General features: G+C 35.2%; 1 protein-coding gene across 1 annotated transcript in view; it reads left to right on the forward strand.

Annotated features, from left to right (window-relative positions):
* The window catches only part of PACRG (parkin coregulated), a 509,125-nt gene that overhangs the window by 56,898 nt on the left and 438,422 nt on the right, over window positions 1-13,805 (forward strand). Inside the window, exon 2 of the mRNA XM_086708286.1 lies at window positions 12,121-12,255. Within this exon, the coding sequence (XP_086564412.1) occupies window positions 12,121-12,255 (135 nt within the window). The remainder of the gene's footprint in view (window positions 1-12,120; window positions 12,256-13,805) is intronic.

Genomic DNA, 13,805 nt, shown 5'->3' on the forward strand with positions numbered 1-13,805 from the left:
TTCCCCCATTGATTTGAGGTCTACTTAGTGATATAGTGAACGTACATAATTACTTAGATCTGTTGCCAGATTACTATTCTATTCTTGTAACTGCACACACGGATTCTTTTTCAAAGATTTCCTACATAATCTTGTTGGTTGATTATAACATATAAACTTTGGAGTCATCTTGCCTATTTATAAGAGAAACTGGCTGTCTTTTTATTGGGACTGTGTTAAGTTTATAAATTGACTTAGTAAAATTGACCCTTTCATGATGTGCAATGATTTGTAATCTTTCTATCACAGAAAATTGTTTTCTAATTTTGCAAGTCTATTTGTATCTTTTAGTCACATTTTAAAAGTGTCTTCATATAGGGGCACCTGGGTGGTTCAGTCAGTTGAACATCTGACTTTTAATTTTGTCTCAGGTCATGATCCCAGCCAGGATTGTGGGATCGAACCCCACATTGGGCTCTGTGCTGAGCATGGAGCCTGCTTAGGATCCTCTCTCTCTCTCTCTCTCTCTCTCTCTTTCTGTCTCCCTCCCAACTGATCCTCTGCCCTGCTTGTGTGCTCTCTCTCTCTCTAAGGAAAAAAAAAAGTGTCTTCATATAGGTCTTATACATCTCCTATAAATTGTTTCCATGTATTTAATCTTTTGATATTATAACTGAAGTCCCTAAGATTATATCTTCTAATCAGTTGTCATTTTTATGTAAAAAGATTATATATTTGAGCATGCTAATTTTGCATGCGAATACTTTACTGGCTTAACTTCAGCTAACATTCACAGATGAAGATCGTGGCTCAGGAAAAATGCACTTTATTTATTAAAAAATGAAACTACGAGGCAAATAAAAGTAAAAAAAAAAAAACATTTTCCATCTGAGTAGTGATGAAGCATTACTGACTTTTCTTAGGATAGAAGACTTAACTACGCCTTTGCTCCTCTTCTCTTTTCACATCCTTTTTTTTTTTTTAAGTTTATTTATTTTGAGAGATAGATTGAGAGATAGTGGAGGAGGGGCAGAGAAACAGAGAGGGAATCCCAAGCAGGCTCTGCACTGTCAGCACAGAACCTGACATGGGGCTCGAACCCAAGAACAGTGAGACCATGACCTGAGTTGAGACCAAGAGTCGGTCGCCCAACCGACAGCCACCCAGGCGCCCTGTCTCCTTTTACATTCTTAACATTTCTTTCCTGGTTGAATGAACCATGATGAAAAAAAAAAAAAAAAAAAAAAAAAAAACAAAGAAAACAGACTGATCAGACCCTAATCTTCTATTTATTTGTTATCTTCCAGTTAAGTTGGAATATGTGTGTTTTGTATATGTGATAACATACATGTTTTTGCACATTTCTTTCTTCCTTTATCTCACCAGTAGAGTTTATCATTTATAATCAGTGTATGTTATATCTCTGCTGTAAATTGTATGAACTTTCAAAGTACTTTATTTTAGAGGGGCCAGTGGACTGATTTATACTTACCAACATAAATATCTTTTATTGTAGACATTTCCAAAAATATTTTTTCTATCAAATAACAAGTTCTTTTTTTTTTTCTGGAGACTATCAGTTTGGATCATTAGACACAAGGATTTTCAAATTTTCCATTAAAATATTCATGATATGTAAGATGTGAATGGTCACGGTTTCTTCACATATACAAAAATAACATTTTTACTCCCAATTATTCAGTAAGAAAGATCTCTTTTGCAAGACACAGAAGATATATGTTTAGATATAAACTACTGACCATGCTTTCAACATTAGAGACGTAGGAGGAATAGAATATATTTTAAACTCTTACCCATTTATATTCTCCTTTCACATTTAGCTCACTTATTTCTTTGGCCTTCGTGTTAGGTGTGACAGTGTATTAGCCAAGCTGTCTCCGTGATTCAGGCATTTTATCAGTTCTACAAGACAGATGCTAAACAGCATAGTCTAAATTGAAATCTCTGATGACTCTCTGGAGACAAGTTGATGGCAAGAATCCCACTCGAGCACTTAAATATGTGGCCTTTACCCATATTTAACTGCAAGACTGCGAGTACAGCTTTGGAGTAAACTTTTTTAGCCTTCAACTGTCAAGATTTTGTATCTTTCTCATCATTTGATTATTGCATCTCATCTTGTTAGGAAAGGCTATCAATCTGCTTTCTCCCCCACAACAGAGAATTTAAAGAACCACTGATGCCTATTACTTTAAACAAAACAATTTAAGAGAAATTGTGTAGCCCAGTATTGCTTTCAGAACTACTTCAGACCACAGAGACAACATTTTGAAATAATGTCTTAGTGCCAAGTGTGTTCCAGTTTAGTTATAAATTTAAAATGACATAACCATAATATTCTCAGCAATCTTTGGGACTTCCTTATTTCCTAAAGTTGTTGCAGAAGCATTTTTAAATCAAGTTACTGGATCCTAGCCTGGAAGAAGTCTAGAATCTATGAAACTGAGGTCATTATAAAGGTGATAGAGCTAAGAAAAATAATCCCCGAAATGTAAACAGGGATGTATTTCCATAGCCCCTGTGGATCTCAACAGGGAGTTTATGTGCCTTTTAAGATTCCGCTTACTCTACAGTGGGGTGAATTTTCTGATGATATTGTTTGTCCTCAATATTTGCTGAATTAACAAATACACACGTTAGGTTATAAAGGTGTAGAAAGGATCTTAGAGGTCAGTGTCATTTTGTAATTTGACCCCTGAGAAAGCTGAGGCTCCAAATGGTTCAGTCACTTTCCCGTGATGTATGGTAGGTCATCTGTTCCACACTTAAGCTTTCTTCTGTATTGTGTCTGTCTTCATGATCCTTCTGCGAACAAAGCAGGGCATAACTAATTGTCGAGAAGAGTTAAATCTAGTGCCGAAGTCTTCTAAATTGTTTTTTTTTTTCCAACGTTTATTTATTTTTGGGACAGAGAGAGACAGAGCATGAACGGGGGAGGGGCAGAGAGAGACGGAGACAGAATCTGAAACAGGCTCCAGGCTCTGAGCCATCAGCCCAGAGCCCGATGCGGGGCTCGAACTCCCGGACCGCGAGATCGTGACCTGGCTGAAGTCGGACGCTTAACCGACTGCGCCACCCAGGCGCCCCTTCTAGATTGTTTTAATTGAAAGATTTGTCACCTTATTCCATGTTACTGTCTCCACTAACACTGTATCCCTCTCATTCTACCTATCTGAAAAACTACATTATAAGTTGTTTTTGTTTTTTTCCCCTTTTGGATAATCATCATATGACAATGCTAATTTAATTATAACTTACCATATTCACAATACTAATTTTAGCTTTTATTTATGCTAATCATATTGAAACTAGTCTCTATAAGCATTTTAGATTAATATAAGTTATTTCATTATGTCACACAGCCTTAGATCTTAAGCAAAATTTTCTAATTTATATAAGTGAATTTCAAAATAGAAAATGTGGATTTTAATGTGAGAAGTTTTACATAAAAAGAAAATATGCATTGGTCTTATCAGTAGTGAATTTTTGGTTGCAAAATTGTGGTAATATTGATGATTACTTAATTTTAAGAACTTTATATAAAATACAGGTGATTAATTTTGATTTAATCCTTAATAACTGCAAAGGTTATAAATATACAAGTCTAGGGGCGCCTGGGTGGCGCAGTCGGTTAAGCGTCCGACTTCAGCCAGGTCACGATCTCGTGGTCCGTGAGTTCGAGCCCCTTATCAGGCTCTGGGCTGATGGCTCGGAGCCTGGAGCCTGTTTCCAATTCTGTGTCTCCCTCTCTCTCTGCCCCTCCCCCGTTCATGCTCTGTCTCTCTCTGTCCCAAAAATAAATAAAAAAAAACGTTGAAAAAAAAAATTAAAAAAAAAAATATACAAGTCTATGATATAGCAACCATATTTTTCTGATAATTTTTTTCTAATTGAAACTATACAGAATCCAGGTTTGTAGGAAATTAAAATATATTTCTGCCTGGTTCCACTGAAAAGTATAGGCACATTGTAAGACTAAATAACATTTTTAATGAAAAGAAACAATGTCTCAAAACTGAAATGTTTTATCATCGGAGTGCACAGAATTCTATATATCTTTCTTTGGCATTTCTGTGGCATATCACATTCTTATTTCTATAGAAAAGTCTGGAAGGTATTCTCATCTCTTGTCCTAAATGATATATATCTTGAGGATAATATATTTGACTTACCTCTTTGTCCCCAATAATACCAAGCCTAGTGACTTGGAAATATTATGTATCCAGTACATTTTTCAATGAATTAATGACAGGGGTAGGAGCTTTTTTAGAGACAGTTTCTTCACTCTATTTCTAAGAAATATTTTAGTGTATGTGACCATAGGTCCTTGAATTCAGATTCATGAGCTTCTAACACTGAAAAACCTGTACATCACAAGTTTCTCTAGCCATCTTAGAGTAAGTACATTAGTTATAAACATATATTTTATTCTAAAATCTATTCCAGTTCTGCAAGTGATTAGTTTACGACTTCCAGTATTATAGCCCATTAATATTTTTTTTTCTTTCTCCATTTCCAATCACTATTAACTTTGCCCTTCTTTAACAATTATACTTCACTAGAAACTCGCATTTTGACAATTCATGGGGCAGGAGGTCTCCCTCAAAGTCTACATCTGGTTTTACTTTCATATTGTTCATTTATCCCCCAATGTACTATATACAGTCTGGTTTCTATCCTGTCATGCCAGTATAGCTTTTTAATTTTCAGAGAACTTTCAAACCTCTTCATAATGGACCCACTTGTGTCACTAAAAAATGTGTTCCTCTCATTCACGGATTTCTGTGATAACAACCCTTCCCCATTTTCTTGCTACCATTGTATTCTTCCTATTCTCCATTATTATTATTATTATTATTATTATTATTATTATTATGTCTCCAGGAAATGTTTCAGGTTCTCAGCCTTTTTCTCACTGCATACTTACTTTCCCTTTGGGAAAATTTACCAATTTCCAATAGATTTAACCCACCACTTGACTACACGCAATCTTTATCAATAGCCTGATCTCCCTGATAATCTCCATACAGATTGTGCTAGTGATCTAGGGTCACAGTCAGTTTATCCCTCCAGCATTTCAGGTCTGATGTGAAGGAGAACTTGATCCCACTCACAGGTAGGAATATGCTTTGTCAAGAATGGTGTCTTAGAATTAGTGAGGTTTGTGTTGAGTCATGAGGTGATTCATGGTTGTTCAGGAGAAGAAGAAGGGGGAGTAAAAAAGGAATGAAGGGCTAAGAGACAATAACATGTTAGTGGAACAGGAAAATCATGAAGACTGAAGAGAGCAGGCCATATTTGAGAATGGAGAAATCCCCCAGTATTTGGGGATAACTGGAGGAGTGTATGCAGGAGGGACCAGACACATCACCAGTCATTCATTTCGAATGTATATGCAGCATGTCAATGGGAGATCATTTGTGGATTTTAAGTAGAGTAAGGATATGATTTTATTAGTCGATATTCATTGTGCACAACATTCACAGTGTCCTGACAGAGGAATGATATGAAGGAGCTCAAAGCTGGAGACAAAATGAACAATTAAAGAAAAGACCAAGAAACTTTTCTACCAAAAAAAAAAAAATTAAACTTTTAAATGCTTAATAAGTAAAAATGGAAAACAAAGGTGGTGAGGAGATATTTACAGTAAATGCAACCAATAGTTATATACTATGACATTTTGTTCTAGCAGCCCAGCTAGACTAAGACAGAAGACCTGTTCTCCTTTAATCAACAATACTTTTATCAAGAATCATAAAATAAAAAGTTTGATTTTATTATCTCATATGAGCGACTCTCAGGGCATAATATAAAATGGGGAAAATGTGATATGCTTGAGATGTTTGTAATAATGTGATTACAAATGCAAAAAACATCAGAAAGAATATAAATTTCAAATATAATTGCAAATAGTTGGTGGAATATTGCTTAGCTACAAAAAAACAAAATTCTGTTATCCATAGCAGCATCAAGACATATTATACTAGGTGAAAAAAAGTACACTAAATGGGAAGGACATAAAAATGAAAAATTATGTGGCGCCTGGGCAGCTCAGTTGGTTAAGATCTGACTTAGGCTCAGGTCATGATCTTGCGGTCTGTGAGTTCGAGCCCCTCGTCAGGCTCTGTGCTGACAGCTCAAAGCCTGGAGCCTGCTTGGGATTCTGTGTCTCCCTCACTCTCTGCCCCTCCCCTGCTCTCACACTCTCTCTCTCAAAACCAAGTAAACATTAAAAAAAATTTAATGAAAAATTATGATATTTGTACATACATTCTAGAAGCAAAAGCACAAAATTAGTAATAGGTGGTAGACTTCTAAGTGATTTAATAAGATTTCCCTCCATCCTGTAATTTATTTTTTATGTAACTTAAACAATTGATTATTTGCATCTTTGTAGTCAGAAGCCTCTCTCATCTCTGCCCTCTGGATCTTCTCATTCAATGAGTCATGTGCCCTAGGTTTTTGCCCAAACCCAACATTCTGGTATCGTGACTGAGGACAAGGTCTGTAGAAGCAAAAGCAGTGGGGGTCCCTTTCCTAATACTTACTAACTCTGTGATTTCTGCCAGGATCTTGAAGCTATCAAAGCTTAGATTTTCTTGTCTGTAATATCATTTCATGTGGGTTTTGTCAAAAGCTGAAACCAAAAATGCTTATAAAACAATGAATATAATATTTGGGGGTTTTGTTTTTGTTATCAATGGCGTCCTAATTTAAGGCCTTTGCCACCTCATGCCTGGACTACATCTTGACCACACATTCTCCTGGCTCCAGGCCATCCTGTTAGATCTCAGTAGAATGAGCTTCCTAAATTAGGTTGTCCACATCACTTGGATGTCTTCCCTGCCATTCACTATTACCCGTAGGGCCTGATTGTGAAGGACTCCACAGTATGTCTGTCTACGTTGAATATTTGTTGAAATATATGTATTTTACTATATAAGGCACTTGTTATCTTTTACGGCTGTTACTAACAAAAACATCACTATCATAATGTTTTGTTATATTGTTATATTGATATATTATTAAAGTTTCTCATGAAATCTTTACCCAATAATGCAAGCTCACCTTTGTTAATGATGAGGTATCCCATCGAGTACTACAATCAGATTTGATCATTGTAATACTTTTGCAAACATTTCCTCAGTCATTTGGTAACCTTAGGTAGTGACAAATTTCTGATGGGTTAGAATAATTATGTCTGGCATGTGGGGCAGACACTGAATTATAGTGCTACTTACTCAGAAATCTAGGCTAATGGCAACAGATTTGCCAGTCATGGGGTTAATATGCAAGTGCCTGAGTAGCTCAGAGATAGTATAACTCTTGCCTAACTACAGTGGGCAAGTTTCAGGTTAAAGCTGATGAAAATAGGAAATTAATGTCTTTGTATCATATTGTCTCAATGTTAGTAAGCTGGCTAATCAGACCAATTAGAATAACAAAATATAGATTTCTCAGCTTCCATTTATGCTAAAAAATAAACTATTGAAAAGGAAACTTTCAAACTATATCATGAAGAATTTTAGAGTGGCTTAAAATTCTTTCCTACTAATTATTATTAGTTTCTGTGACCATATGACAGAGCCTATGATCTAAATCCTAAATCCATCCCAGCACATTCAATGAGTGTAGGCATCTAAAGTACACTGTCATTTATAGCCACTTCAAAGTGCATTCAGAAACTTGGTTCTCAAGTGCATTAGATTTTATTAAAAGCATTCTGCTGTGACACCCATTCTTTCTAATTGGTTTATGGACAGCCCCCACCATTCAGACAATTCCTAATTGCATTTTCCCACAAGTGTACTTTGATTTATTGTTCCTTATTCTATATTATTTGTAATGAATCAGAGTAAAATTCCTAAGACATTAAACAAAATTTACAGTATCTTCTATAAAGTGGGATGTACATAAGGATTCTTAATAGATTTTTTGCTTATTTTTAAATTTATTTAGTCCATCTACATTCATCTGTGTGATTTCCAGTAGCAATATCTTTATTACCTTTCCTGAGATTATTACTTACTTGATTTTTTTGTGTTTAGGGTTTTAGAATGACTTATAATGTTGGAATGGATTATGTATAGAGCATTAAAAATATTATATCCTTCTGTTAGGTTTAAGTAGGTATATATGTATTTGGAACAGAAAAAATATTATCTAGGGACAGTGACAGGGCATCTGCATAAAATTAGGTAATGCCCATGTTGTGCTAACAGGTTTAACTGAAAATATTCTAGTTAGTTTTAGAATTACAACTTTTGAGATTCCAAGAGTTAATTTGGAATGGATCTATACCAGAATCCAAAAAATATAATGTTTTAAAATAAGTAAGTGGCACAAATATAAAAACAGAGGATAATAATATTCAAGAAAGAACTTTCTCACTGTTGAGTTATTACATAATAGCAAACTAAGTAAAGAGTCTCCATGGAATTATAGGCATGGGATCATTTCTGTAGGGAGTCCATGAAAATTGATGTGAAGAAAGACAAATAGAACTTGTTTATAACCATTTGTAAAGCCTTCTAGGCTTCTTAGAGAGAAATATGTCGGTTCTTTAAAAGTTTGGATGGTTAGAATTTTGAATTCAGAATCAGAAACAATGGAGTATATTTAGAATAAGAGGCAAAAGGAAAAAGAGAAATCAATTTTAAGATAAAAAGGAAGGAGAGAAAGATAATCTCTAGCAAAATTTAGGTGAACTGAGCAAATGGGAGTCTTGCTTTCCACAGCATAAATAATAGCATCTAGAAAAATTGGAAAAGGTGGTTAGCAGATGATGAGCAGACAAAAGATCTAAATATCCATTGCAGCTGAATGTTTTAAATGAGGAACTGAGCCTTTCATCTCTACTGGAACAGTAAAGAGGCCTTCAACACCCATGGTGTCCGTGGAGACCAAGTGGGGGCAACTTGGACTTTCACCCTAACCAGCAGTAATAAGATGGCACCCCTTTCTGCTGGGGCTGTCAGAGAATGCCTCCTAGTGGGACAGGAATCTCATCACTGCCCAGTAGTAATGAGGCCACCCCTTCTATGGCACTGAACGGGGAGCAGTAATGGGGCACTCCTACCCCTCCCTATCAGGTACTGATAGTGGTAGTGATGTCAGGTACTCCCTAGTGGTCCCGAAGCCCCCACCTTCACCCCATGTCAATGAGAAAGTCCCTCTCCGGAGTGAGTGGAGGCCAGGTGGGTACCAGGATTTCTACCCCAACCTGACAGTGATTAGGTAGTACCCTTCCCCACCTCTGTGCCAGAGATATGTTGGAAAACACCAGCTAAATCAGAAGGTTGAAGGTCTGGAGTCTCACAATACACCAAAGGGCAGGTTTCAGTAGAAAATAAATCATCACACTGAGAATCAAGAAGATCAAAAAGCAAATGAAAAAAGACAATCAATAGATGTCACCCTTACCCTCTAGACCCTGGCAACCACCAATCTATTCTCTATTTCCTTTTTTTTTAATTTTTTAATGTTTTTATTTATTTTTGAGACAAAGAGAGACAGAGCATGAGCAGGGGACGGGCAGAGAGAGAGGGAGACACAGAATCCGAAACAGGCTCCAGGCTCCGAGCCATCAGCACAGAGCCCGACGCGGGGCTGGAACCCACAGGCCGTGAAATCATGACCTGAGCTGAAGTCAGATGCTCAACCAACTGAGCCACCCAGACGCCCCAATCTATTCTGTATTTCTATGAGTTCAGTTCTTTTAGATGCCACATGTAAGTGAGATCACACAATAATAGTCTTTTTGTCTGACTTATTCACTTATTCACTTAGCATAATGCCCTCAAGGTTTAACCCATGTTGTCACAAATGGCAAGATTTCCTTCTTTCATTATGGCTGAATATTCATATATATACATATACCTATACACATACACATACACATACACATATACATATACATATACATATACATATACATATACATATACATGGTTGAATATTCAAATATATATTTGTATATTTTTACATATGTATTTTTCTTTATATATTTAAATTTTAATTTAAAAAAACACAAAAAATGAGGTATTGTTGACTAGCAATCAGTACTGTGCAATAATACAATGCACACAAACATGAACACACGTGCACTATTGCACTATAACTTTCTATAAATATGCATGATGTTGGTTTAATTTGGCTAAGTTTTCTTTCGTTGGATTATGTATACCACTTTTTAAGAGGTGTTAAAATGGTGACATGATGACAGATGGTAATTTGTGTGTGTGTGTGTGTGTGTGTGTGTGGTATGTAACTTGTGGGCAAAATAAAAAGTTGTCAGTTCTTTATTAATTTCCAAAAAAAAAATGTGATTCAAAATTGACCACTCCATGAATTGCTAAAGTCCAGGAACGGCATCCCTACAGTTTCTGTTATACTAATGTAGCGTAGAATGTATATGTAACATCCAGCTCAGAGCTCTGCACAAAGCTGTCATCATATACATATGGTTACCTAACAATTAGGTACATTTGTCTGAAAATGGTGGCCAATAATTCTAATACCAGAACAAATTTTAAATCTTTTATTAGTGAAAGGCAATCTTGCTTTCCCATAGTTACTTATGTAATTGTATGCTGGGAATAATGTGCTAGGTAGTGAAGAAAATTCTAAACTCTAATAAACTGTAATAAATGCCTTTGTGTTACCTCACTCTTCAACCCCATTTCAGCACTTAATCATGTTAATATTTTAATATTCTATTCAGTTTCTAGCATTAGTGTTTCTATGTGCATTAAAAAATGTATTTGTCATTATTTAGTATATTTACTATATTATATATATTTTTATATATTTCTTTGTTAAAATTAAAGTTTTTTACATGAATATTAAAAATTAACATTATATCAAGTAAGTTATATTACATAAATTATTTCCTATTTTGTTCATAGTAAGAATTAACAAATTAATCATGTTTTTATTAAATTAATAAATAGGGACACCGGAGGTGGGTTAGTCGGTTAAGCATCTGACTCTTGGTCTCAGTTAGGTCATGATCTCATGGTCGTGGGATTTAGCCCCCTGTCAGAGTCTGCACTGAGAGTGCAGAGCCTGCTTGGGATTCTCTCTCTCCCTCTTTCTCTGCCCCTCCTCTGGTCACGATATATCTCTCTCAAAATAAATAAATAGATTAAAAAATAATAAATAAACTAAACATAAACTTTCAGAGAAAGATTATCAGTGGTCTGTAATTTTCTAAATAGTTCACTAATTGCTTTCAATTTTGTAACCTAATGAATTAGTTCAATATGTAAATAATACAGATTTAAAAAATATTCTCAATGTGAATAACTCAATATGAAATGTTTCTTCTTTGAGAAAAATCTCAGTTTTGGGGGATGAAAGATTCACATGTAATCTAATGTTACTTCCTCACAAATTCATAATATCAAATGTATGCTAACCTACACATATAGATATAGATATAGATATATAGATATAGATATATATCTACACAGAGTAGACGACCAGTTTTTGTTACAATTTTCTTACTTATTATAGTTTAATTTCATATAACATTTTCATAGTTTGTTGTTAACATGAGAACATATTTTACCATTTTATGTATATAGAAAGATTTAAAGGACATATTTTAAAATGATTCAGTATTCCATAAAGTATAGTTTATAGTTCCATAAACTATATGTAGTTGAACATTCAAATATATGTATTTTTGTATATTTATACATATGTATTTTTCTTTATGTATTTAAATTTTAATTTAGAAATTAGAATTAGCAATTATTAGAAATCTTAAAAGTTTTAACATTCCAAGTGGAACTTAGATGCCTCCATTAATTTTTTTTTTCTTAAACAAAAGTTTAGGCTTTTTCCCCCTTATAATGTAATAGTTTTTAAGTGACTTTTTCTAGGAATGCTTTCTAAAGAAACTCAAAATAAAGTAAGTTCTTAATAATGATTATAAAATAATTCTCCTCTGTAAGTTTTTGTATTAGTGAAGCTGCTGTTTTCCATCGTTAGACATTTAGGTCTTTATCTTCCAGAATATTTCATATGAACTAAAACTGAAGTAAAGCCTTTTTCACTGTGCATTTTTTAGTATTTTTTAAAACCTGATTCCTATTTTTTTCCTTTCCTTTGAAGGTGAGAGGCCCACCAGTTGCAGGAGCATTTAAAGAAAGACCAACGAAGCCCACAGCATTTCGAAAATTTTATGAACGAGGAGATTTCCCAATTGCCCTTGAGCATGATTCAAAAGGAAACAAAATCGCGTGGAAGGTAAGTCAGGGCACAGCTGGGGGAACCAGCTGTGTACCGCTGGAGCGACATCTCCCAACACTGAACGAAGTTGGCTAACCAAATAAGCTGCGGTGATTTCTCAGAGAATGGAAGGTGGTGGGTAAGCTCTTAGAGAAGGCCCCCCTTGTGTCAGCTGTCCACCTTGACTAACAATTAAATTATAGCCTGCAAAACAGAAAATGACAGAGTTGCTTTGCCTTAGAGAATCGTCCGCTGCCCAATTCATCTCTATTTTTATGAGAACCTGGCAGCCCGGCCTGTTTCAGGCAGTCCATCAAATGATGGAACTGGTGGCTGAATACGGAGAGCAACAGCCATTTATCTCCTCCAAATTTCACCTTCCTGCAGGACACTTCCAAATGGAAGCTTTAATTACCTAAATGGATAGGTCAAGATTGTCTGCTCCCTGGAAATGCAGAGCAGAATACAAAAGAAGGTTGGTTCTCATTGCCGCACTCTCTCCCTGTCTGCAGCACGTGTCAGTGGCGGTGGCTGTCATACGTGCCCGGTTAGAGGCTGACCTCCACGCCGAAACCATTACGGCACCGACATTTTTCTGACAAAAGGTTAATTGGCTTCAAAATAAATGTATTGCCTAATGACTCCATTGTAATGTGGCTGTGTTTCTTTCTAAAAGGCTCACTGATGTTATTTGTAAAAACTTGCCAATCTCTTAACTGGAGAAGGCTTTTACATTTAATTTGAAAAACGAAATGCTGATCTCTAAACAGCTTCTGCTATTTAATTATTTTGTGTTATCAAGGACTTTGCTTTGGGTGATATTTATCAGCTAAAAGGGTGTCTCGGGCTAAAGACAGAGTTGTGCATGCGTATCACATCAGACTGAGGAACATAAAAGGTTTTTGCCAAATATCATCCAAGTGAAGCAATTGACCCATTTAACTAAAAAGTCCCACAATAGTGTCTGAAGGTGAAGGTAGGAATTGTGTGTGATTGGTACAAATAAATTCACATTAAAAAAATTAAATGACCAAAATAAAGAATTCATCAAAGCAAATACTTAGATTCATCAAAATTAATCTTTTCCTTCCTTTATGGAAAAACTGAGAGAATTGTTTGTGCTGTTTTCCTGTATGTCTTTAAATGTTTTCATGTAATTATCAAGCATTTCTAAATCTCGAGCAGTCTTTTGGTATTCAAGTACTGAACTTAGAATTACTATAAGTTGTTTGGCGATAGAAATCCCGAAGGTGTCCCTGTTATTAAATTTTGTCATAAGTTTTTTAGGAGGATGAAGAACATGACTATCTCTATCTCGGTTTCAGTCATTTCTATTAAAATGTGAATTTGTTATATGACAATGTGCATATAATGAGAAAGAATTTATAGCAAATATAAGTAATTTAGATATTTTAGTCTTAACATAAGTATATATTCCCAAAACTTTACTGTAACTTTTGGGTTTGTTTATATTTGATTAATTACATGGATTTTGTGTTTGTCTATATACTGGTTCCACTAGGTAACACAGTGGACTTTCTGAAAAACCTCATTCCTGTGGAGTAAAA

The sequence above is a fragment of the Puma concolor genome, chromosome B2 (genome assembly GCF_028749965.1).
Source record: "Puma concolor isolate L17-30 chromosome B2, mPumCon1.1.hap2, whole genome shotgun sequence".
In the NCBI taxonomy this organism is placed as follows: domain Eukaryota; kingdom Metazoa; phylum Chordata; class Mammalia; order Carnivora; family Felidae; genus Puma; species Puma concolor.